The sequence below is a fragment of the Eleginops maclovinus genome, chromosome 11 (genome assembly GCF_036324505.1).
Source record: "Eleginops maclovinus isolate JMC-PN-2008 ecotype Puerto Natales chromosome 11, JC_Emac_rtc_rv5, whole genome shotgun sequence".
Classification (NCBI taxonomy): domain Eukaryota; kingdom Metazoa; phylum Chordata; class Actinopteri; order Perciformes; family Eleginopidae; genus Eleginops; species Eleginops maclovinus.
Genome location: NC_086359.1, coordinates 11,545,271 through 11,572,761, shown reverse-complemented (window position 1 = coordinate 11,572,761; position 27,491 = coordinate 11,545,271). Strand labels below are relative to the sequence as shown.

Below are 27,491 nucleotides of genomic sequence, written 5' to 3'. Positions count from 1 at the left end.
TTGTGACTCAGACTAATGAATAGTTTTATGGAAATATACTTTTTAAAGATCGTGGAGATGTTTTTCTTGTAAACTTTTTTTATTGAATAACCTTGCACCAATATCATATTGCAACCAGACTTATTTCAGACATCAATAGTGCCCTGCTGGTGGCACTAAACCAGTAGTTTTGAAGGAAAAGAACATTTTACTTTGAAGTGCAACCAAAATCATGACACATTATCAGACTCCTCTCTTGGACTTCACCAATAAGGTTGGTAAAATATGACTTTTGGTGAATCTTTATTTTTGAAATATTTGAAATAGCTTCACTGCTTTACCGTGTAGTGCAAACAAAGTCCTTTCACACATTTAGGGATTCTTGCTGTTTGGACTACACAATAAGTTTTGATTGAATATATGTAGTTGGTTGACGGTCCTTATACGGTCCTATCTCCTCCGGCCGCAGATAGATAGATTTGCATGTTTTAACTAAACCGAGACCTCGAATTACATCTCGTGCGCACACATTAGTAAAGCGTGCGCATGAATGAGTAAAGCGTGGCCTCGTTTTATTTATTGTTTTCTCTCTATGGCCACTCCCGGGCTCAGTAAATTTCACAAGAAACAGATTACATGAAACTTTCATACTGAAGCATAAACCTGTAAAAGGTTTGATGCCAGTGGTTGAAATGAAATGCTTGCTTTTCAGTATTTACTAAGCTTGTGCATGAATTCCTATCAATCACTGTTGGTTTGCCTGCAGCTGCTTAGAGCGATGTTTTTATTTTGTTGATGGAAACTGTGTCTTTTGTAATATTGATGGATTAAATTGCCCACTTAGAGACTTTTTTAAATGCATGTTAATACAAGAATACTGATGAGTGATTGTCCTTGTAAGAAAATGCCTGCTTTCAAAGTAGGAGGGGTTTGACCTTTTTCGCTTTGAAGTATTTTTACTTTAACAGTCATGCTCCAGATGAACTACGAGCATTGATCTTTTGTTCAGATTTTCAGGCATATGATCTCAAGCTCAGTTTTTATCCACTATATACAGGGCACAGCTCTTAAAAGGGTTACAATAGCAATATAACATTTAAGAAGGTGTCCTTTTCAAACTGTACATGTAGATGTTTTAAAGTGTGTTTGTATTATCTACCCCACCAATGTATGAATTCAAGCATGATGCTAAAGCACCGATATAGAATTTGCTGCATGTGATGCATACACCAGGAGATGTAGATGATGTATGAATAATGAACAAAAAAAAGTATAACAGGTGTTTGTGCTGGAGTCAACCGACGGTCAGCAGATGTGGCACGCTTCTTGATGTAATGCACGCTTCATTTACTTAAGTGGGTGTACTACATGTTTGCTTTGAAACTGTAAAAGCATTATCAAAATCCCCTCATCTCAGGTTTAATAGATGCACAGATGGAGTTTTGATGAAGGGAGACCCAAACTTCTTCACACACAGACACTGTAATAAAGGTGTTGTTATTTTTACACAAATATATCTATGTTATTTTTTCAAGGTATGAAGTTTATTTTATTTGATATGGATATCAGATTTTTTATTTTTATTTTTTATGTAATAAGGGTGTGTGACTACATGTTTCTCTGCGCACATGTAACTGTAGTCAGATACATGCACCCCAACCGGATGTTATCAGACAAAAAAAAAGGAAGACTGTGAAAGTAATTTTTCTGAAGGCCTGTAATTCAAGGTTGGTGGGAAAAAGTGGTTTTATAAGGTCCCCTTCTGTATAGTGTTTTATGAGATGGAGGCTGCAGTGATGAATTGGTTCCTCTTGGTGTAATCACTTGTGACTCAGCACCATCGTTACTGCTTTCAGACTCACATCCTACCCACGTGTCACAGCCTACGTGTTAGGCATGTCTTTTGTTTTGACTCATTGCAGCTTCCGGTGTGTGTGTTTATAATGTTTTCATGTAAATATGTCCAAAAGTCTATCCAAAATTATAACTTTAATCACATTTTTGCTTCCTTTGAAATTATACACATTGTTACAAACAACTTTCTCTTGACATAAGTAATTCCAGAGACTAGTGTGATTGGAAAAACAAGGATGACATTTTTTTAATTGAATTGTGCATTGAATTTGCTGGGTTTTGTTCTGTAAATCTGATTCATAAATACATTACTGAGTGTTCAATTAGTGGAACATGATTTGAATAGCAGAATGTGTGCATACTGTGTGTAAAGAGGATACATAATGGGATATATCGTTTGTGATGGTTTTCATGGTTATACATCTTTTTGAAGGTATGCGTTAATGCAGTGGTGCATACAGGTGTATGGTTTAGGTGTTTGAGAGAGTGTGTGGGTGTTAGTGTGTGAGTGGCCACAAGTGGTCTATTTTCAGTGTACATCTTAAATGTTGCTTTGTGTATTTAGCTTTCCAGCTTTTGGTTCGAAATGTGTATACGTGTCTGTGTGAGAGATGCTCTTCCATTTGCGAGTGTATTGCCTGGCGCTTACAGCCAGGGCCCGAGGGTTTATCTAGTGTTAGTCGGCTGTCATCTCTCAATCGATTTGCTCTGCAGCCATGAATTATTGTTGTCATAGATCAACAACAAGTCTCTCTGCCTGCCAGTCTATCTGTTTGCCCTGAATGTCGACTTATCACCACGACACACAGATTTGCCTTTTTGCAGCATTGCTAAACGCTCAGTGACTAGCTCTCCAATTGTTTCAGACTCAATCACTCTCTGAATCTCTGAGTCTGTAAAAAATGAACAATGGACTTCCAGTCTATATTAAGAGAGTGCTTTTTTGTGAAACTCAGATTCAAACATAAAATATAAGGCTTGTATTACACATTTAATGAAACAGCTAAAACAAAAGATTGTCCCTAAATACCGTCTGCCTTTATGTACCCTGTCCAATTGGTTTATAAGAAACATGGTCTTTGAAATATTTACTACGTATATCTTTGAGACCTCTGTGAGGCGACCATCTGAATGCGAGTAATTTTCACCTTGGAGAAAACCATGATGTGGGATTAAAGTCCTTTTTACATAATTTATTTGGTAAGCTATATTAGCCTACACCAAGATATTCCAAATGTCTTTTTGTAAAAATGACCATTTGTTGCAGTACCCATCTTCCTTCCTTCACAAGAATAAACAGACTGGTTGCATCTCAGTAGTAAACACACCTATTTATTTTTTCTGATCTTTACATGTGGGATATGAGGAATTACAGAAGCTTAAGTCGCTATCTCTTGAACAGTCTCTCTAAATATGTCTCTTTTCTTCCAGAGTTGGACAACCAAGAGGCCCGAGTTACAGAGGTCCATGCCCTGGTACACCGGCTGCCCGAGAAGAACAGACAGATGCTGGAACTGCTTATGAAACATCTCTCCAAGTAGGTGGAGATATCGCACATGAACTGCAGTCTCTCACTGCTGTATATAGTGGAGACCTTGTGCACCTCCGGAACAGCATTATTTAATTTGAGCAGTTGCTGTGTATTGTTAACATATTTATCTCATGCCCTCTTCTCTTTCTACATCTCTGTAATACTTCCTATCATGATTGTTGTTGTTTGCCATGGAAGAAAAGAATTAGGGCTCTGTGTAATCTCTTGACCACAGGCATTAAGACAGTGTCCTCTCAAAATAGAAAGTCCTTCAAGCTGCCATTAGGCTAAAGCTATTTTTCGACTTATCCCTTGAAGGTAAGTAAAGGGTAAATGTTCAGGTGCAGGTCTTTCTGAGGATTCGAGGAAGCGTAGAAGCTGCCATGTTCACATCCACAAAGTAACCACTTATTTATTAAATTTGCACCTCAAATATTTATCCCTGTGATAAGGATAAACTGGGTATAAATTCAGTTGAAAAGTTGACCCCTGTCAGACATTAACTTGATTTAACTTTAGTTGAACTCGAATGAAATGACTTTATTTCAGTCTGAAGCAGGTTCTGACTTTAGGCTGGAATAAAGCCGTGATGCTGTTAGGGTTAGTTACACTTGTGTTGTAACATTTTGGGGTTTATATGCTTTTTACCATATTACCAAGTCAGTGCTTACTGGGAGAAAATATGATGATTCATACCAATTGAGCTGATTCAAATTGAATGTTGCTTGAGGACCTCTCAGAAGAGCTGATGCTGAAAAGCACTGTAATGTTTAACGCGTGTTAAACAAATCAGTTGTTTCCTTTCTGGGTTTTTTTCTCCCAGAACTTAAAATCAATTTATGATTATGTAGCGCTGTACATAGAAAACAGTAAATTCTATGGAGAAGAACATTTGTTACTCGACAGGATGTCTGTCCGTAGATTACATAACCACAAGCTGTTGCAGCCCATAAGCTAAAAAGCAAGGCATGCCCAGTTGGATTATGTGTAATTATTCCTCTAATGCAGCTGACTGGCATTTTATTTTCACCCCTTACCCTGATCTAACCCCTCTGGCTTTACGGGGCTTTTCCTCAACAGCAGTAGCTTCATGTAAAGTGCAGCAAATGTGATATCAGCCACATTTAAAAACATGTAGGTGAGAGCAAATGTGATGTTCTGATGAAATAGACATCTTTACCACGGCATACTGCATCACATCTGCTCAATATCATTCTCACTGGCTTGTAGGTTGAATGGCTCATTCAGAGTCAACACATCTCAAGCTCTCAGTATGAAAAAATAATACAGTCTGAGAAAGTGCTCAAAAAATAAGGATCGACCGTTTTCCCAATTATAATGTCACCTCAGACTAGTACTGTAAACCAGCTTCTCACTTGCCCAATCATGCAGAATCCTAAAAAAAAATTAAACAAATTGTTGTGTTTATTCCAATTATCCTGGAAACACGATTATTTTACTCAAATTAAAATTAAACATAATCATTAATTAAGTCGTCTTTCACATAACAACCGCCAACAAATAACACAATATTATATGGCAGGTCTGGGAAGTAGCTACGTATCAGTTTTCTTTTACATAGGGTGCTGACCCAACTTGATGGCCATTTGTGCAGATGTGGATTGAACTGTATTGTTCTATAAAGACAGGTGTTCTGATATTTGTAAATGCGACTTGCTAACTCTCTTCTAACACCCCCCAACAGTGTGGCCAGTCATCACCAGCAGAACCTGATGACCATCGCCAATCTGGGCGTGGTTTTTGGGCCAACTCTGCTCCGCCCACAGGAGGAGACGGTGGCAGCCATCATGGACATCAAGTTCCAAAATATTGTGGTAGAGATCCTCATAGAGCACCATGAGAAGGTAAGATGGAAGAGGTACAAAGAATAACGTAAGCTAAAGCGACCGCACGTGATTAAGGTTTTAAATGTATCCTTTGGCTTCGCCAGGGGAGTTGACTTGTATGTAAATGTGCATTTAAACAACATGAAATGCATCCAGATATTTATATCTGAAAACGCACCTGCTACATATACGCAATAATTGTACATACTTCAGATCCACTTATTATTAGATCCAGGATTGGCAGGCAAGCTGCGTTCAAATGTCACAATTGAAACAGGCAAATCATCATAAATTGAGACAAGAACATGGTGTACTCTACTTGTTTACTTTGTTCAACAAACACTTTTTGGGGGCATTTTTTCACATGGTTTCTTGTGTTGTACTTTGTTAATGCAGATATTCAGGGACGTGCCGACTTCTGCATGTCCGACAAACATGCTCAACCTGTCCAGGAGAAAAAGCACGGAGAGCAAAGCCCCGTCATGCAGCGAGAGGCCGCTCACACTCTTCCACACACCGACACATTCTGTTAAAGGTGAGCTGGACCACCTAATATGCCCAATTATAAATAAATATATGCTATTTTTTTATTTTTGTTTAATTTGAGTTAGCTCCCAATATGTTTGGTTATGTAGTAGACTAAGAGAAAACAAATTGGATTTGAATCAGTAAGCCTATAATCAGATGGGGTTAACAGTTGTATGAAGTAGACACGCCAGTATAAAGTTGCTACTTTAAAATTTAGCAACATGTTTTGAATAAAAACACCAACGAGTTTGACAACCTTTCTATGTTTTTGTAGGTGAAAAGAAGAACAGTGTTGTCAATGCAACAGTCGGCGAGATGCAGCAGCCGATATCCTCCTCTGCAAACTGTAACAGCAGCAGCAGTAGCAGCAGCAGCAGCCAAGGTCGCACCCCGAGACACAGCCTGACCAGCAACGACGGAGAGCAGGACACCCGGCAGATCAGACCCAGCTCACTGTAAGTGATTATTACTAAATGAATCGTTTTAGTTTAGTGAGCACAACCACACTTATGCACCTATATCCATGTGTACATGCAATTACACACACACAACCCAACAAATAATAACTGCAGTGCAGATTCAGTGTAGTTTAACCAATTATGGGTAATTAATGACAGAGATAATCAGCACCTCCTCCTGTTCATCCCATTTTCTCTTCATTTTCTCCTGCCAGAAACATTGTCTGTCTTGTTTTCTGTAAGCTGTGGTGGAAATGTGTGTAATTCTTAGAGGAAATGCTTTGGGATGTTTTTGGGCTTCAACATCTGCTTTAAATGTTTTGGGATCTTGTAAAAATCCTGCAAATTTGTTCAGAGAATTCTTTCCTAGAATGCAGCTCGAAGTGCTTTGCATAAATAATCTTATAACGATGAAAAGAAAGGAACCCGTTGAGAAGGAACATCAAGAGAAAATCCCAGAAAAGCAAAAATAGCTAAAAGCTTTACAGCTCCACAGATGTTTGTAAGTAATGCATGTAGGGTTGGCAGAGATGTTGGACCCATTTATATATAGAGAGACATGCAGGTACAAATAGAGTCACAAGGTTCAAGAATCAGTTTTTTTCATACACCGAGAAATTCACAGGAATACATGAGCCCATATACACATGTTAGCATATTAAGCTTAGCAAAGCAGTCTTGTGACTGGCAAGTTGTCGGTTTAAATCCCAAAAGTATCTGGGAAACATTCCTAGAAAGGAACTGAACTGCCCAAACAATAGAGGCTATGTCTACTTCCCCTGAATTAGGGGAATCTGAAATAAAAACATGAACATGAAATTCCATTTACATGCATGCACATACCTGAATCATATACAGCGCATACATAATCTACTCAAATAAGTTTGAAATACGATCAAGTACCTGGCATGTATGTCTTGGATCTCTTACCCAGTGTGCCCGCTCTCAGGCTGTCTCAGTGTCTGGCCCTCAGTTTACATGACTGAAACCAAAGACCAACCAATATTTTGACTGGTCAGACCAAGCACCTCTATTACATTAACACTGGACACACACATGCTGAGTTTAGTAACAGGGATAAACACACGCCTGCGTATGGAATTCACAGCGACATGAGTGCAAGCAAGCAAACAAAAGGCACCGACATCATGGGATCTTTGGTGTTGACACTTACGAGATCTAGAGTAGATACAAACTACCAATCATCTCATTTACCGACATAAGAGGGACAGGTCCTCAAGTGCAGCCTGCCACCAAGACGACTGCTCATCTCACTCACTCACTCACTCTCTTCCTTTTCCACTATTAGAGATTGTTTGTTGCATCCAGCTTGTCTTTAAATGCTCACCTCGAGATGTTAATTCTATGCCACTGTTATTTGTTTGAACATCAACCACAAAGTTGATGTTACATCTAGTATGTGGATTTTTTTGTGATCCATTCATCCTAACATAAAAAAGAACAAGTTATTTGTACATGATATTGCTCATCATTTGATTTTTAAGATGTGAATAACAGCCCACACCTTGAGTAGTAAAACCTGCAGTTAAATCTTGCACTATTTTTATTATATCTTTCCTCTGGGGGAAATTGTCTTGGGCCTCATTTTGCAATTTATCAGCCCTAATTACAAAAGCCAAACATTAATAAACAGAACAAACAAGTTACAGAGTTTAGTACGAACAATATTTGATTACTGTGACCTTAGTCCTTAAATAGTATAAATGACGTAATAGCCCTTTTCTGTTGTATTTCATTCTCTGCTATACCACTAATTACAACATTTAGTGAAATGTTCCTATAAACCTAGTAATAAGCAGCTTTATCCTCTAAATGTTTCAACGAATGTGGAATAAGTTAAAAACGTATTGTTCTTTTCAAAGTGGGGTTTGTGTTATGTCAAGTCTGAACTGGATCGGGAAAATGGGAGCACTTTAATTGCCTCGCATACAGTTTACACCTAACCGTGATGCAGCAGATAAAGCACTGATAGAATCGTGTCATATTTAACTGACAGAGATATATAAGAGCATCAAAAGCAACTGGAGACAGGAAATCATATTTCAGAAGGACTTTCCATTATGAGTTGAGCACCTTATGATCCAGGAAATGATATGTTCACAACCCTTTATCCTTACTCTCTGCCTTTTTTTTTTGAGAAGAGTGCCGTCAAGTGTTATGTAAGTTGTGGCCCTATGATATATAAACGGTATGCATGCATGTGTGATAGAGGCAAAACAGATGTACATTCATTTATTTTGCTCTATCCAATTTATCGTTTAATTCGTGCAATTTCTCAGACGGAAAGCCTTCTTTTCCTTGCTGATGGATTTTGACTATATATATTATTTGAGTGAATTTATAAAAAAGTGTTTGAAAATAAATCAGCTCAGTGTGAAGAGACAAAGCTGAGGATTTTATTTTAATTGTAAAGATAGAGCTGTTCAGTGACTAAAACAAACCGCAATGATAACATCGTACATTACAGAGTAGAAAAGTTTATCTCTAATCTTCTAAAAAAGTCAGTGATAATCCAGTTTGACTAATAGGAGGAGCTGCAACATTTGATTGGGGTAGATTGAATAGATTCTGCCTCGTTTTCCTTTTAGAGGTACAGTGCCACATGATGTTTGTCCTCTTTAAGTCAGGGACAATAACAAATCCATAATAATCATTTTGATCTCTGTGTTCTTAGTATAGTAGTTATAATGTTGGTCGATATAATAAGCCAAGCTCTTGTCCTCAAATGTCTTAAATCTTATCAGCAAACTAGATGAAAATGGTTCCAACTGATATTTTGTTGTACATAATGGCCCAGTGTTGTTCTTGAAACGTTTGACTAAACAATGAAAGCAGGATCATTTTACTTGTTATTTATTTGCATGTGGTTAAATGGCTGTACATCATTTAACTTCCTATAATGTACCTAACATCTAGTTAAAATGAAGAAAATGGGTTAACTGGGGGTAAAAAAAAGCTCTTATCCGATCTAAATTGACTCACAGTTCAAGAGGAAATGATGACAGATTATTAGAAACAGGTTTAACCTCATGTTTTCAAATGCTCACACACACAAACACAATGCTTTAAGATGTTCTTCTCCCTGCTCCTTTCCACCATGGGCTACAAAAAAAGGAATGTGTGGAAAGTGTTCACGTTTTGTTTTATAAAGTTTACATGTTTTCTTTTAAAATAACTGCCATTTGTGGATTTAACAAATAAATAAATAGCCTTACAGATGAGTTTGAAAGAAACCATGTTTAGCAGTGGAAATGGGATGAAAATGGCCACATACCATTCATAAATAATCATAATATTTGGTCGAGTGCAAGGTATGGTTTTTTCTTCATATTTTCTGACAAGGATAAAGAGCCTTTGTTTGTCGACATTAGAGTTCAAGTGAAAGTCAAACTGAGGTCATGTGTTATGGGCGTTGCCTTATCTTTTATTAAGCTTCATAACTAGGATTAAAAGTCAGGATCTCTCCTTCGCCCTTTTTTTTTGTTATTATATATATTTTCAAGACATTTTAATAGAAGTAAAAATACTATTTTTATTGCTATTCATTTTCAATCCCTTCAACAAAAACTGTTAATGTGGAAAGGATCAGTACTTGCTAATGATGCTCAATATCTGATACTTTTAAGCCCATTTACAGAAAAAAATGTGTCTAATTATTTCAACAATCAGCAGACAGAGTTTGGCTTTGGTTCTTAAGTCAAATCCGAGCCCTGCCATGTTTTCTCAATCTCTCGGGACCAGACATCACGGGTTTCCTAGAAAATACAAGAAAAGAGAGAGGTACAAAGGGCGGAGGTTAACAAGGAAGTTAAGGAGCCCCACCGACAGATGCACTTTTTTTTTGTTTTGACACCTTGATTACAGGTCAGCGTGCTCTTGTCATGTTCTTTAACTGTATTTGGCTTAGAAATTCCTGGAGGACTCACACCTCTTTTAACATTTCTGTTTAAGGTATCTCACATGCAAATAACATCTGCATGACACTTTGTAGAAATGCTGGAGGAAATGTAACAAAAATAAAAGTCAAACAAAAAGTCAAATTTGGGAAAGATGATAGTGAGCTACAGTAGGACGAGTGAGTACAAGTTTACTGACTATCCTCTGAGTTCATTATACACCGACACTAGAATACTGTGATTGATATCAAGGCTGAAACCCATGTTCCTGACCTTCGATCTCTTGTACTAAGAGGTAAAAGCTTAAAGGCTAAAAAGTCTCTTACTGTCCCTGCTTTGCAAGCAGAAGGTTTTGTGAATTTGTATCTATTCTTCCTGTTTTATTTGACATTTGAGAATAAAGTAAAATAACGGATAGGTCAAACAAACGTATGGAACAGCTTCTTAACCTTCTATGGGGAAGAAAATAAATAGATATAGATAACTATATACAACGTATACACATGTAGTCGTGTACAGTGTAACCATATAACATGACACAACACAGACAAAACACATGTCTCTCACGCTCTTACTGTAGATCTTCAGATATGACAGTAAGCACTGGAGGTCACTCATAGAGGATTCAACTTAAAAAGAGATGTAAAAGCTGCAACCCTGATAACACTGGATATTTTTGATTTTGCCAGAGGCATTTAGATCAGAGAAAGTTGTGGGTAGACTTACTCGAGCCAAAATGTTCCGGTCTTTGCATTCTTTAGCAGCTTGCCCTCCCGTCTGCATCGCTGTCAATATCATTTATCAGTTATGATTTCCTGTGCACCCACTATCATCACAATCTGCACACTCACACTCTGGCCACATTTAACAACTTGTTCTGTTTGAATGAGATTTAAAATGCAATATCAGCATTTAAATGGTAATAAATAAGCAGACTATAGAACAGCTGTTTTTGCCAATCATTGATCCCAATTTCTCCACTTTCCCTTTTTTCCTAAATACCGAAACTTTTACAACATTCAACATTTTCCAGTAAAGTTTTCCTATTAAAAGCTTTAGCATGGTGGAAAGACTGAAATACTTTAAAAATATGCAGCATTTTGAGTTGCTTTCATTATACAGGAAAATGAATAAGAACTTTCTTTTGTCTTTTGAAGTTATGGTCAAACTTTGGCTGTCAAAATGGAGGTTACATTAAACATTTAGGAAGATTTCCGAATCAGAATCTGCTGCGTTTAACAGGTATGTGCAAGAAATTCAAATGTGAGTTTGCATTAACTGTGAAGCAGGGAAGAGTAAAAAAAATTCAAAAGAAAATCCTGGCTGTTCTGCCATGGTGGGAATGTATTTTGGGAATTTAGAGTAAGTAAAAGTGTTCAGCTGCAAAGATGAGTCGGTGTCAGTGCTTCATAATGGTATCAACCCCAAAAGTATTAATGTCACTATAGATTAACCTACAGTACACTCAGATGACAGCAGCAGCGGTGTTTAATAACCAACCTAACTTGTCTTACCTCTTTTCTGTCATTGGTATTGCTAGAATACACAGCATATCGCTTTCACTGTATAAATATTGATACAATGTTGGGCTCAATGGAGCCTCTGTGACAACCGTAGAAACTAAAAGTCACAATGCTCACTATTAAAATATGTCAGAGCTGTTTGCACCAGTGTGTTTGTTTTGGAGTTTTTGAATGGCTTTTGCACAGTTGATGACACATTCCTATGTAAAGTGATCTTGCCATGGTCGTAAACCTTAAAAGTTTACGTGACCTTAAAAAGAGGTGTCATTTGTCACTCTAAAAAGAGATACGATCAACTGGAGAACACTGGCCTAGTTGAGGACTTGAAGAGGAATCACATGCCATTCTTGCAGTTTGGCAACATATATCACTTTTAAAAATATATTTATGTCATCAGGAAATGCAGACACCAAGTTCTTGGTGTCATATTGGTGGCGAACATTGTTTTTCTCTAAAGGGAGGTAGTTGTTTTTAGTGTTTAGATTGCAAGAACGTTCATCATCGCTTACATTGTCCCACATGTCGGTAGATTTCTTCTTCTTTTTTTGTGTACACTTTTCATGTTTTCTTTGAGGAGAGTGTTGTGTTGTGTTGTATTGTAGCACATTAAAGGAATGGCCTGTTGGCAAGGAGTGTATGTAGGGAGATAGGAGGGTTTGGTTTCATTAAACAAGCTTTCATATGTGTTGTGAATCTGACAGTGAGGCTGTAATCACTTCAAACAAGTAAATTCACTTTCTCTTTTGCCTTGCCTGCAGTTATGTGAGCCTTACCACAGAAAAGAGGAAACTTCATTCAAGAGTACATTATTGATTTATATAATCAATCAAAGTATCTTGATTGTCAGAAAGAAATCATCCCTCCTTGTCTCGTTCAACAGCTCTGCTTAAGGGAGGGAGAGAATAAGAATGGGTTAGATTAGGGAGATAAATAAAAAGGAAAGAAGAAAACTCTGACGGACAATCAGTGAGTGACAAATGGAGAGAGAACATGAATGCTTAAGACAGTCACTCAAACTGACAGTTTAACATTTAAATGGGGAACACAGCACAATCTTTTATTTGTTTTGTTAAAAATGCAAAGCAAATGTCGTTGAAATGAAACGCAACACGTGAAAACAGCTACAAGCTCAAGCTACATTGCTAAAATGTATTGAATATGATTGCGTAATTATCTAGTTATATTAACCTAGTAACAATCCATTTCAGACACCAGAGTACCATCTGACTTTAAACAGGATCCTTTTTGAGATTTCACACCAACAGATTAAAATGAGATTTCAGTTTATAATGTTAGTCTTCAAACATGTGTAATAATCAGTGTAAACATCCATTATTATGTGTGATACGCTGAGAAGCTCCATAACAGCCACTGAAGGACCAATGTGTTGAATTAATTTTGACAACTGCTGTTTCCAAGGTCAAGATTGAACTTTCCAGCTCACATCCATCACTCTGTCTATATTTGTCACTTCAAGACATGTGATTCCACTGCAGAGTTATAGCCAATATTCTCTTTTAGAGTGCATTGTTGGCATCAGCAGATGGACTTCTTAGAGCATCTTCATTTATCACTTCTCCTGTTTTTGTTATGAACCAGCGTTAAAGGTGGTTATTGAAGTAAAATGATTCCCAAACACAAACAAACCATGATTATGGCAAATCTTGCCTTAGCACGAGCACTGTAACTATGGCTACCACATTTCTTTAAAAAAAGAAATGACATGCTATTGAAAGGGCCCTGATATGCAGAGTGAAAGTAAAGAAAACGAATGCCCTGATTCACCTTCAGCATTTGGTGTAAAACAAATAAAAACCTGGATTTGTGGAAGGCGTGTAGCACAGCAGACGGGATAAGTGGTGGGTGATCTGTTCCTGCATTGCTCTGCTCATCTTGTTTCTGACAGATTTTTCTGAGTAAGCTGTGTAATCAAAAAAAAAAAAAACATTATGGAAAATGACCTAAAAAAAACCCTCTTCTTGCATAAATGTAATTTGGTTGACTATGATTGTATTTTCCTGTGCTTTTTGTCTTTATAACGCCACACCTTTTCCTCAGTCTATTTTATAAGAAGCCTCTCAGTCTTTCACCTTCTCACACTGGATTACTGTTTATCCATAAGTGCAGCATGTGATGGAAAGTTAATTGCGTGTCATTCCTGATAATAGAAAATGAAACATCAACGTGTGTGCGTGTGTGCGTGCGTGTGCGCGTGCGCTTGCGGGTCCAATTCAATAACTGTAGAGACACACTCTACCTAACATCTCTTGGAAAGAGTCCCACTAAAACTATGTGTAATTTGAGTAGACGGATTAAACCAATGTTTATGTTTTTTATCTATAACCATGTTGGTCCTGTTGATTTGATGTAACATGTACCCTATGATTATGGACTGTGAAATGCAATAAGTTCATATATTGACCAAGCACCAAAGCCATGTTAGGATCAGTACTCTGAATTCTTCCTTTGTTTCGACTCTGGAAGCTCAAAGGAATGCACTGTTTTTTTTTTTCCTAATAATGGTTATTAGCCTTCATTTAAAGTTGTTATTTCAGTCAGGGCTGGAGCACATTAAGCCGTTCACATCACCCATTGAGAGCTTTTAAGGAGTCAGTTTCTCCTTGCAGCTAAATTATTTGGGTTTCGTTCTAACCAAACTATGTGGGAGGTCCTCTCTGCTGACTTGTCATTTGCTCCTTGGGTGCTGGAAAGCTAATACGGGTAGACTCATTAAGAGAAAAGTAAGAAGGTAAAACCCTTCAGTAACATAATATCTTGTGAAACATAATGTCCAAATTAATGTCTAGTAAGTGAAAATAGCTTTCCTTTGTTTTTACACTGTCATAAACATTTAGTACTGACCCTTGTGGCTCATTCATTTAGATAGATTACTTTATCTTCCTCTTTTCATGTGTTTCCAGGCTGAACCCAAAGAGTCGTGGCAGCATACCAACCAGGTAAGGAAAATACCTCTATAGTTTAAGATATTTACAGTGGTCAAAGCTGATGTTTAGTCAGTGTAATGTAGTCAATGTTTTAAATATCATTTTTCTGTGTATGTGTCCATCAGTGCAATGTCCCCCAGTCCCACCTCACCACGCTCTCCTTCCTGGCCGATGTTCTCTGCCCCATCAAGTCCGCAGCCGCCGTCCTCCGCCTCCAGCGACTCCTCTCCTGTCAGGTTAGTCCCTATTACGTGTGTTACAATTTAATCAACGCTTTTCACTACTAATCGAAGTGATGCAAAAATAAAATTCCCAGCAGCAAAGGATTGTGAATGGGTGCAATATATACAGCTCCGGACAAAATGAAGAGACCACTCCACATTTTTCTTAAGTCTTTGTACATGTATGGCAGCCATTCCAGTATCTGTTGAATTCCAACACAGAACAAAATTGTCAGTAGTTTGTAGAATACAATTTAAAAAATGTTTTAATTGAACTCAAAGACATACCTATAAATAATAAAGCAAGAGAAACTGATACTGCTGCAGTGGTCTCTTAATTTTTTCTCAGGGCTTCATATGAGAAAGGAAAGGAAAACATAACTATCATCAAACACACTCCACTTGCACTTGGAGTGCATGAGAATTGTCAAGTACTATTATATACCCTCAAGTACAATTATATACTATCAAGTACAATTTGATTATATGGTATTATTTACTGAAGAAAGGGTTCAAATTCACCATCTCTCTTGAAACGATTCTAGTTTACTTTAAAAGTGCGGCAATTCTATATAAAGTTTCCTACCCACTTGCTCATTGACGTAAGTCTCTTTGCTGCTGCAGCGTCCTTGAACAAGACTTCCTACAGGCCATCATATAGAGGACCATGACCTCTGACCTTCTCAAATGAAACCAGGGAAATGAAAAGCTGATATGCTCCTCGTTGGATCAATATAACCATACAGCCACAGTAGAAACTGTGTTACCGGTTTCAAGGTTCAAGTAAACTGGCAGTTATCTTATTGTGTGGTAAAACCTTGATCCTGGTAAAAGTTACATGACTATACTGTAAAAGAGATCACTTAAGTTTGACTCGAAAATATTTGTGAACTACCCATTTAGGACGTATCCCACTTAGGAAAAAGTTATCTGTTGTGTAGTTTGAGGGTCTGAAGTAGGCCTTTGTTCAAACTGAAAGCTGATGCTTTTCCCTCTCAATCACTTAATGTCTCACTCTGATTGTCTCCAGTATAACCGGCAGGAAGGCTCGAGCGCTGTATGCCTGCAAAGCAGAGCATAACTCCGAGCTGTCCTTCATCGCTGGGACCATCTTTGAAAACGGTGAGTAAAGCTCGGTGCTTGTGAGCAGAGAGGAAAAAGGAAAGAATGTGTGTTGGGGTTGGCAATGATAAAAAAAGAAAGAAATACTGTCAAAACAACTGGTCAGGGGGCTGAACATGTTTTAAAGTAGTAAAGGGATTTGAACCACACCATAATAGTAATAATAATCATTTTTAAATTTCTCTCTCACGGTTTTTCCTGTAGTTAAGTGTGGTTGTCAGGTTGGAGGGAGATGCACTGTGCAAAGAAGCTTTTTAGTCGACTTGTAGTAAATAACTGGGAGCTGAATCCATAGGGTGTAATATATGTTTCTGTTTGTAGTGTGTCTTTATCTAACACTTGGCTTTAAAATGAGCTTGGCTATGCAGTTGCTCGTATTGTAGACTCCACACTAGAGAATATTCGATGTTGCCAAGCAGACTTATGTGTAGTGTAATGCAATTCCTTTTGCTTGTAGCCAACAATTACATTTTTAAGGTTCAATTTGTCATATGCTTGTTTTTTTTGCAAAATAAATGTTTATGACACTAACACCTGCAAACACACACACACACACACACACACACACACACACACACACACACACACACACACACACAGACGACACAAACAAAATGTTTTTTAATATTTATGTATTTATATTTTCCATAGGCTTCCTTCCTTTTTTTCTTTCCTTTCCCCTCTGCATAGGAAACTAAATACAGACATTCCCAAGCTCCACTCTAGCCAAGTTTCAGCCTCTCCAACCTATAAATCACATTTATCTCCTTAGTTTTCTTTGGCCCGAATAACCTGATGAAGTCCAGTTTTGTGCCATTTAGGGAAATGAAACTACTTATGCCGTACTTCTGTTGTAATTTTAATCCGTACAAAAAATATCTTTGAGATGTCTTTCCATCCTGGACGAGGGATCCCTCCTCTGTTGCTCTCTCTAGGGACCTTCCATTTTTTTCCGTGGATGTTCCTGATACACTGCAAGGGTCTAAGGACCGAGGGTGTCGCATGTCAAACTGTAAAGCCCCCTGAGACAAATATCTCAAATGTTATTTGAGATATTGAGCTAAATAAATAACATTTGATTGATTGACTTGTGCGGGTTTACTTGTTATTGTAATCATAAATGTCTGAACCTTTTACCATGGTATGTTGTTGGCTTGGATGGAAAATCTGTAGGGAAACAGACACACACCCTCGGGAATGGTAGGAATACACTTTTTTAGTCTGTCCATTTGATACATGGTCTCTCAGATCCCTAAATAGAGTTTGCTGCGTCAAGGCTATTGAGGGTTATTGTAATGCAATGCAGTGTCATCGGATCCATTTGGGTCAAAATGTGACCTTGGGGACATGTTATCCCCAGAGAGGCATCTCAACCCTGCAGTGGCTATCCAAGGACAGCTGTCCACACGGATCTCAAACTGCAGCCTCATAAATCGCTTTTTGCATTCACAAGAGTACCGTTACAATAAGATTTCCAAAATGTGTTTATCATAGTTGTTTTACAGAATATTAGCACATATTTAATGCAGCTGAAGGAAGATTATTTTTTTCAATCTGACAGATCCATAAAACTCGAATACAGATGAGAGCCGTTTGCACAGACTCATTTAGCATTTGATGTCTTTGTTTGATGCCACTCTGTGGTGGCATTTCTGCAGCTTTGAGTTTGTGGTGGTTATAACTTCCTGTGTTATATCTATGCATAGCTAGAGATCTTTCTTATATGTTGTTTTTCTGGGGTAGTAGATCTTTATCAGAACATCTCAACCTACATGGCACACCAAAAACACAATTAGCTCATTTATGTTGCTTCCTCCTCATTAGTTAATGCCAAGCTTTGCCCTTTTAGTCAACAGAAATGTTTTGACAGTTATACATCCTCAAACCTAAATTAGCTCTTATTAAGTCCAAAAGGCCATTATATGAAATGCTGTGTCACATAGGATATATGATTCAAAAATGTAAACAGAAGTCCAGTAAACCAAAGTAAAACTGAAATATGGTTACCTAAGGATTTAATATGATTTAATTGACTCCATAGACTCATCAATCACTCACAGAAGCTTCAAATAATATAGAAAATAATAAGTTAGTTGTTTGGTTTAGGCTAATTTTACAAAAATATTGTTTCACTGCTTAGCTACCTCTCACCATCATCTACAGTTGATGAAAGCATTTCTCTGTCTTGATTTGACATCTCTCATCCAGTGATATATTTCATGCTAACTAATTAGCAGCTAGTTCTTTGTGATTTTGCTGCCGGAGATGTCCGATCAAAATATTTAGATATGAAACGTTCACATAATGAGGAACATGTGCATTTGATGACTGCCCTGTTCTTAGTTATTGGCGTCTTTGAACTGCCATTCCTCCCCTCTCTCACTCTATCTGCACATGCACTGTTGCACATCTGTTCCCCCACATGTTTATGTGCAACATATTAAATATTTTCCTATTTATCATGAGCTGTTATAATGATATCAATGTTTCTTTCTCTCTCTCCAGTTCATGGCTCCAGAGAGCCCGGTTGGCTGGAAGGGACACTGGAGGGCCGAACAGGATTGATACCAGAAAACTATGTGGAGTTTTTATAGTCCATGGCCCAGAAAAACACTTGAACTGGACTATTAAGGACTGGCATTAAACAAATTGGACTAGATTTGACTGCACACGACTGGACAGACTCTATTAGATCATTTATTAATCTGAACGGGACCATTGTTGATGAGGCCTCTCTTGTCTTGACAAGACTGGGAATTCAAACTGGACAACTGAATGAAGCTGGACTGAAGGAGAGACCCATGAATTGCACTGAAAAAAAAAAAAGATCAGTCCCACTGGGGTTGCGGCTGTTATTGGATTAGTGAAGAAGAACTTCCAAGTCCTGGTGAAGATAATGTGGTTATGAACCTGGAATGTGTGCAAGAGAAAATGTGTGTGTGTGGCATGGGGATGGGGGGGGGGGGGGGGAGTAAGAGAAAATAATACATTTATAAAAGAGGTGATATTTTTGAGCTAAAAGGCTTTTTGGCCCTTGCTTTATTACTTTGAACTGCACTGCCATTGCTCCAGAATCTCCTCTTTTGTATTAGCCAGAAATAGAGAAATCTTCCTTTGATAACAGGGAACAATAAAAAAAAGGCAATTGGCCTATAAATTTGGACTTGCCAGTTAAATTCCTCAATGTGCGCTGTTTAGTTGATTGCTTATTCCATTGGGGGGTCCGAAGCTTTTAAAGAAGCTTCTAATGATTGGGTATAGGTTGTACGGCTGTAAATGTGTTTGAAAGCACTTGCTGTGGCAATTATCCAGGACAAGACTCATCCTGGCTTATGTTTCAGAGCTCCGGTTCAGCGACAGGAGCCCCAGGGTAGATCAACACAGAATGAGGTCGCCGCAAAAACAGTTTGCTTAAAGGTCATCCTTATTCCAAATGCCTCTTGCAGAGCCCTCACAAAAAATGTGAAACATTCCAAACAAGCTCCACACGCAAATCATAGGTTTACCATGCAGCGTAGGAGTAACAACTGAGTCCTGCTGGTTTAAACAAGCCCAGCTGTGAAGCCTCGCTCTGCTTCCCAAGCTTTGGTGATTTAAGATTATTTAAACTAAATGGATCAAGTCTGTAGTTTTAAGTTATATTTAAGGATGTATTTTTTTAATTCACAGAGCATTTTTATCTTCACAAAGCACCCGTGTACCAAACAATGTATCCCATTTGTTCAACCTTATTTACAATTCATCCTATTTATTTATTATTAGCCAAATTATCTCTTATGTAGAATTATAACGATGATGCTAAAACTGTGATTAACTGAGGATGAACATTCACATTTGGAATTATTTGGCAGACATTTGGAAAACGATAGGTTGTCATTTACAAGTAACTTAAATAAAGATGTGGTAAAAGTTCAAACATTAGAAAATAAATGAACACAATACATTTCTCTTCACTGCTTAGATTGCAAGCTGGTCTACTTCGGGGCTGAATGAATAAACACATTGTTCAGTCAAAGCTAAACTTTTTCCTTGAACCACTTAGTGAATGTCTTTACCAACACGTTTCAAAAACCATTGTCTTTGTTATTTTAGAACAATATTAAAGACACTTTATTCATTTTAACAGGGAAATCAAATGGGAGAGTAAAAAAGCAACTTAAATGTGAAATAAGACTACTTTGTTCATATCTGAACTTCCTATTTATGAGAGTTTCTTAAAGGCTCAATCCTGAACTGTATTCATTTTGAAGTGTTTTATTGACAGTGTAAATAAATACACAACATTTGGTAAGGTATCATTTTTTAAGTATGACATTTTATATTTTGTATTCTTAGCATACTAACTTAATTCCTTTATTCCATCTTTGTTGCCCAGATTTTTGTATCATTTAAGTCTATCTTCAGATGTTTTGGTGAATTGACAAATTGTGCAGAATTAAAGATAAATGTTCAACAGCCGTCGTCTTTGCTGTTTCTTTTGGATTATATGCCTGAGATTTTATACTGTAGCTTTAATCACACATGTTGCGGCGTTGCAGAAGTTAGACCAGGATCTACAACGGTGAAGATTTTACCAAAATAAAGCAATGACTTGATTATGACTGGAAAGTCAATTTGTCATGCAGTTCAACACAGAAATTCAGGCCATTGTGTTTTTGTCACTGTGCTATGACAAACTATACTATGCATTTTATTACATGGAATACTATGATTTATTTTTTGACCTACTATACTATTATGTATACACTGATTTTTAAAATATATTTTGAAACACTATTCTTCACAATCACAATCTTTAAATCCACATGCTATACTATGAACTTTTGAATTATATTTTCCACATGCTATACTGTGTTTTTTTCAAACATAAAATGAATGGTTGACTGTTTAGACGTTTTGACATACCATACGTTTTCTAATGAACTTTTCAACATACTATACTATGACTTTTTTCAACATACTACGACTTCTTTTATGATTACAATGTTATATACCATAACTTTCTTTATTTTGTTCTATGTACAAATCTAATATTTTTTGCATTTCACTAAACTTTTATGAAACACTATGAATTTTAAGGAGATACTTTAGTATATTTAGGAGATGTTTTACATTCTTACGGCATTCTATACTAAAATTATACGTTGAAATTCCATTTTGTACAATATACTATACTACTTTATGACTTTTTTTATGGCATAATATAGTTACACTTTGTTATGAGATACAATACTTTGACTTTCTATTGCCTACCGTACTAAGATGTTTGCTTTAAATGATCAGTTTTCTACACTTCAGTTTGCATATTTACCAACATTTACAAGTCATTTTCAATAACTGATATCTCAAAGAAATAAAACAGTGGTGCTGAGCTTTTGAAAAACTGGGAACTTTATTGTGTAAGATGTTTGAACTAAAGAGAAATCAGTTTTTCCGACTCACACTCTCAACCTGTGATGACCAAAAAACGTCATCCAACTTGTTTACCAACACAATGGCAAATCCAATGTCGAAGAACAACACAGATAACTTAATTCAACATTTAATCAAATAGGTGAAAATATTGACACTGACTACATAAGAGGTGTAATACAGAAGTAAAACAAACTATTGTTTTTTTAAACAAACATTTTATATTTTTTGTTTGTTTTTACATTGGATACATTTACATAACTGAAATACGAACAAAACAGACTTCAATGAAAGCCATAGCCATATGTACCAGTGAATCATGATCTGCCCTTAATCTTTAAAGATAATATTTGCATGTATTTTATACAAAATAGACTTTATCAACCAGTATGAGGGTAGTGCAATTCCGTCAGGCTCTGGTAGATTTACTTTCACACGAGATTAAACTTAATTTTGTTTCGTTTTTCTATTTTAAAGTGACCTGTAAATCCTCACAGCAATATACATGGGATTTAAAGGCTGGAGCTTTACAAAAGATATCTTCGAAATAAAATAAGAAGTACTAGAAGTTGAATAATAAGTGCTACTTAAAATGTAACTGCTTGAATACTTCTAGTTTGTTAAATCTTTTTTTTTTTTCTCCTCTGCTTTGGTCACTCTTATATAACGCAAAAACCTCCTCCAACTTTAAAACACAGTGAGCATTCATATAGACTTTCCCATTGACTCGTAGAATTTACATTTACTTCACAAGACAAACATGTTTAACACTTCCTAATGTATTTAACACGTCTACCTTTATCAAACACAAACCAACAAACAGAAAAATATTTACTTTTTCGACTTGTTCAATGTACAAAAAGGATTGGGTAAAATTATTCCTATCAAAGAGGATCAGGTGGATCTATTGAAAATATTGTCTTTCTTTATTTTTTTTACACTAGATCAATCTCCCAAAGCATTGATATTTGTGAGCGTTTATCTATTTCCTGATTTGAAATATTTCTATGGCTCTCTGTCTCCCTTCCGCAAGGCCTTTACATGTAGGTGAAAGGTAAAAGAACAATGTATAGGAGTATAGAGGTAATGTCTATGTAAAAATATGTTGTAATAATGGTCACTGTTTACATTGCACTGGATATGTCGGCGCTGCTATATACACCTATGGCCATTTAGAGATGAGCAGGGTTATGGTTAGGTCTACATGTTAAAGCTGTTTTTCTGAAGCTCCACCACCTGGAAACATCTGTTATACTTTATGCATCTTCCCCGGAATAATCCACATTGACGTGAGCGGCACAAGCCCATGTTCTTCACAGCACAAGGCCACGAGAGTTAAGAGAGTAAAGCTGAAAGCCTGCACTGTACATGAAACAACCCTGCTGTGAGCAACCATCCTTTGGCAGAACGGCTGATTAAAAACATGATGGCTTTTATTGAATAGTGGCGTGTATGCTTCCAGAGTCTGCTGTGCTGTTAGCAGAAGTAACACACAAATCAGCGGTCTCTATGGCAACGTGCTACCTGGTTTGTTAACCGCCATTCAGATTTATGTGCAGCAGAGGGATGAGTACCATGCAGAGTAAACAGCTGAAAATCTATACGGCTGACATTTTAGGCTAAAAAACATTGAGGAAAATATATGTGGGGGGGGGTGGGGGGGGTCATTATATTTGAGCTTTCAGCTGAAGCCAATGAACAGCTAACTGCACTGTGTATGAGTTTTAGCTTTGGCCATCACATAAGCTGGTATGAACATGTTTTCACATTACAAATGTACCAAATGCCAAAACCACCACGTGTTTAACAGTAGAAGATATTACTGTTGACCTTGCATTTTCAAAAATACAATATATTGTGCATCTCCAAAAAAAAGTCTATCATACACTTAACTTGGACGATAACAATCAGTACGTTTAAGCTGGTGTAGGTGTGACACTGAACATCTGAAGATCTCATGAGCTTCCTCAAGCAAAGTAAAAAAAAAACATGTGTTGTATCCGAACTGACGCCTTCAAATCTCCAGAAAAGACATATACAAATTTGATATAACATTTGGCACTAGTGGAACACACCCAAGTGATGTAGTCACTCATCCTGAGCTTTGATTCACTTTGGATCAAAATGCATGGTCTTCAAAAAATATTTGTGAAATCCTGTGCTGGGAACAGAGGTTCCATATATTATGGGTGTCTCTATTAATATATTATTTTTCTATATTTCATATACAAAAAAAATATAACCCCACTTCCTGTTTGTGCAAACAATTTGAGATGAAGCTGATTGAAGATAATGTTTAATCTAAAATGCTATTTAGAGTGAAATGCAATACTTTTGTCAATGATAATATGCTTTTTGTTTACCTGAAGTAATACATGAAAAAGTAATTTATGTCTGGAAAACGTATGAAATCAGTTAATACACTTCTGAGGTTTGAGAACTGTCTAGTAATTACTGAGTTCATGATACCTTTTTTTGAAAATCCAATCAGTCTAGTTATCCTGTTACAACACACACCATGAACTCCTTCCTTCTTGACCTTCCTGTGATTTCTGATAGTGGGAACAGGCTGTCTGGCCAGGTAAGTCCATAAAACCACATTTTAAAGTAAAGTTGTATGAAACCATTTAATAAACAACAACCACAGTGTTAATGCAGGCGGCAAACAAAGGACAATTTTACTTCCAATCAGGCTAGCTTTAATCCTTACGACTCCTTATTAAAAGACAGACACCTGGGGTGTTCTTCTTCAAAGGCAATTTAGTTTCCCCCCACTGTCTGTGTGATTGCATCTGAATAAATTCCAAATGTTTGTAAGCAAATTTGAATTAATTGAACCCCCTGAAACCTATTGTCAGTCTGCCCCTAAATATTACAATTCATCAGATATGCCTAGTTTAATCCCAGTGGTGTCCATTTAGCACCAATTTGTTTGCAGATTCTCACAACCTTGTCAAGAACTAAAATGATTCTTTAACATTACATTTGCTGACATATTCTGTTTACTGGAACTTTATGTGAAACTGATTGGGAGATGCAGAATCATTTTCAAATACTGTAAATGGGAAGAAAAGACACACATAATGTGTTTAGGGACCTGATTATTATGTTCATAGTTTCGCTGACTATTTTCTGTGATTCTCAAACTTTCTTATGACACTAAAATTGAAAACCTTAATATTTCATACTGCTCTACGTATTTCTAACTTGTACCTAAATGAGCCCATGTCGGGAGGCGGGGGGTGGGGGGGGTTCATCTGAGGACCAAAACAATGAGAGCTGCCCACACTAAAAACACAGAACACAGCTGCTTGGAAAGAAATCAGAAATAGCCAGCGTGGAAAAACAAGAACAGAAATAATATATGAACATTTGTCAAGGTAGATTGTTATGCAAAAACAAAAACGTGGTTTAGAGAGGATGGCTATGACGAGCTTTAAAAGCTAAAAGGCACTGATTTTCCCTTCTCAGATACATCCTGTGTAAACATTTTGCTAAGTGAATGTGTGTCTGCAAATCATTTTGTATGTTGTGCATTTGTAAGCATGGCATGCATTTGTGGTAAGAAATGCGTGTCTGCATAAAATAAATGAATATTATATATAATAATATTCCAGTTTTCTTCTTTCATTGGTCGGGTATACAAATCTGATTTCAGTAATGATTAGTGATTCACAGCTGAAAACAGTTTGTCCTTAATGTCCTTTAGTCCAGAAGAAAAATATTTCTCATGTTAGAGTATGCTTCTAATTTGTCTGTGTTTATGTTTATCTCCTTTATGGCCAAGAGTTAGTAGAAACCACAACAAGTGAACACTAACTACATTCTTTGCACAATGGAGCTGGGAGGGCAAACAGAGACAAGCTGGGTAGGTGAGCAGAGGAACTGTAGAGATGAACTCGTAGGGAGCTTCATTAAGCTGCTAATCTGACAAGTTGGACACAATATGAGGTGTCATGTTGAGGGCGGAAAATGTTTTTCTAGGTATTGGCTCGTCATTAGAAAAAACAACAATACAAAAACCGGAGGCAGGAGAGGGTAAGAGGCGGGCGGCAACCAAAAGAAACAGCATTAGAAACCTGAGGAGAGGGCCATGGACGGAGGAGGGGTTGGAAAAATAAAATAAAAAATAGATTCCCAAAATGCATCCTGCCCATGAGACATTCAGCGCCAACATATTTCCCATGGATGACAATTTCTTCTTAGTTAGCCAAAAGGGAGGGCTTCAGGTCGGTGGTAGGGTTGCCTGCAGTAGCTTGGCCCGACCTGGGACCACATTGGGAGGCGTGAGGCGGTGGGAGGTGAGGTATTGTGCTCCGATATAAGGTTGAATGGCTGAGGCCTTGAGGGGCGTGGCTGAATTCCTAAAGGGGGGCCTGGGAAAACGGAGGACTCAAATCCGAGTGCTGGGAGAGGCAGGACAAGCAAAGGCTTAGGGCCTGGGACAAAAACTTGGGGCCCCATTAGAGGTTCGTGGTCAGGGCGGGATTTAAGGCATTGCTTCACAGTTTAAGGCAGTCATTTCTGATGAAACAGCAGAGGCTTGACGCTCCCATCTTTAAATTTTGGTATTTGGTTGGTGATGATCTCTGCCAGCATCTCCGGGAATTCCACACTGAGGGTTTTATTCACAAAGGTGTAGAAACAGATCTGGAGAAGACCCTCCACCATCTGGAAGAGACATCGACAGGGGCGGAGACAGACAGATTAGTGAGTCTATTAGATATTAAATTGTGTTGCAGGATTAACATGGAATTAGCCTCGGATTCTATATACAGTAGGTCTTTACCTCTGCAATAAAGAGGATTTACAGAGCGATAGATATAGAGAGCTTGTAAAAGATTTGAATGGAACATACAGTAATGCACTTAGTGGGATCTGGGAGTTTATTCTTCAGGGTTTTACAGTAACCAGCATGGTGCAGGAAACTCAGTTATTGATGCAAAAATAAAAAGCCTGGCTGGTATGAAAAAAGAGACCTAAAAGGAAGCCATGGTAGAATTCTAAAATGCTTTACATTTCTGCTTTCCAGCCTATAATAGTTAGCAAACCATATAGAGCGCAAATAAAAACCTAAGGCAAGCACTACACAATAGTCTGTGTGTGTGTGTGTGTGTGTGTGTGTGTATGTGTGTGTGTTTCTCTGACCTCCTGCATTGAGTCCAGTAGCTTAGTTAGCTGGTAGAAACGCTGCCAGTTCTGACTTGCATTCTCCTCTCTTTTGACGATAGCTTTCCCCAGTTCCTTGATGTACGTCATCCTGATCTCGTCAAACACTGCCTGGCTCTTCAGGCCGTCTTTCGGTACTGCACACACACAAACAACACAGACATAGACACCAAGAGACATCAGTGTTTAAGTTATCTGGCAGCATCAGGACTGAGACTTGTAAGAACAAATGATTCAATTGTTTTTTTTGTGGCTAGAGCTCCAGTGTCCTACATCAGTGTCAAACTGAAAATCCAGCAGCTATATTGCTATGTGTCTTAGTCCTCTCTTTATTGTGTACTGTGCTGCAACAAACAGCCATAAATATTAATATTCCATTAAAACGTATTGTGTAGGACCCCAACCAGGACCCTTGGGAGATGCTGACTAAACACAGAACCAGAATGCTGTAGGAAGTGGAAATTATACACTTAACATATATTTTATGCTAAAAGTTTCCTAACTCATTTGGCCTGGATGAGAATCTGAGAGGAGCAGGTCACGTCTTTACGTACACCTCATAACAATCCCATACTCTGCATTTTAAAGAACACAAACTGATGCTTTGGACTGTGCTCTTCACGGCTGAAGGACATCAAAAAGCAGTTGTCAAGTCAACACATCACGAACCCCTTGTCAGTCTGGTGTTTTTCACTGGGCCCACGCAAAGCCACAGTAACTGGCAAATAGATTATGCAAAGCCACAGAGGGCATGGTCGGGGTGAAAGGCTGTCTGTTTTACATAATCAGATACAAATGGGAGATACCACAGTGCAAGTGCTATCTGGCCTCCTAATAATGCATCGGCAAAGTACACTACCTATCCTGCTTTGGATTATTTAGTAGAAAATAAAAGAATGTGTTGTTATTCAACACTTAACTTTACACTCAAATTGGCCCATAGGTTACTTTAATCTTTACTCACATGCATGAGAAATGATTAAAA

At 37.5% G+C, this 27,491-nt stretch overlaps 2 protein-coding genes across 4 annotated transcripts in view; one reads left to right on the top strand and one right to left on the bottom strand.

Annotated features, from left to right (window-relative positions):
- Positions 1-20,382, top strand: part of LOC134872117 (rho GTPase-activating protein 26-like) — a 72,882-nt gene extending 52,500 nt beyond the window's left edge. For both annotated transcript variants that reach the window (XM_063895269.1, XM_063895268.1), the window contains 8 exons: positions 3,265-3,370; positions 5,070-5,229; positions 5,608-5,746; positions 6,014-6,194; positions 14,559-14,594; positions 14,708-14,818; positions 15,834-15,925; positions 18,431-20,382. In XM_063895269.1, the coding sequence (XP_063751339.1) occupies positions 3,265-3,370; positions 5,070-5,229; positions 5,608-5,746; positions 6,014-6,194; positions 14,559-14,594; positions 14,708-14,818; positions 15,834-15,925; positions 18,431-18,519 (914 nt within the window). In that variant the 3' untranslated portion in view covers positions 18,520-20,382. The remainder of the gene's footprint in view (positions 1-3,264; positions 3,371-5,069; positions 5,230-5,607; positions 5,747-6,013; positions 6,195-14,558; positions 14,595-14,707; positions 14,819-15,833; positions 15,926-18,430) is intronic.
- A 911-nt stretch (positions 20,383-21,293) lies between these two features.
- Positions 21,294-27,491, bottom strand: part of LOC134872116 (glucocorticoid receptor-like) — a 56,194-nt gene continuing 49,996 nt past the window's right edge. For both annotated transcript variants that reach the window (XM_063895266.1, XM_063895267.1), the window contains 2 exons: positions 26,486-26,643; positions 21,294-26,008 (listed from right to left, as the gene is read on the bottom strand). In XM_063895266.1, coding sequence (XP_063751336.1) covers positions 25,856-26,008; positions 26,486-26,643 — 311 coding nt within the window. In that variant the 3' untranslated portion in view covers positions 21,294-25,855. The remainder of the gene's footprint in view (positions 26,009-26,485; positions 26,644-27,491) is intronic.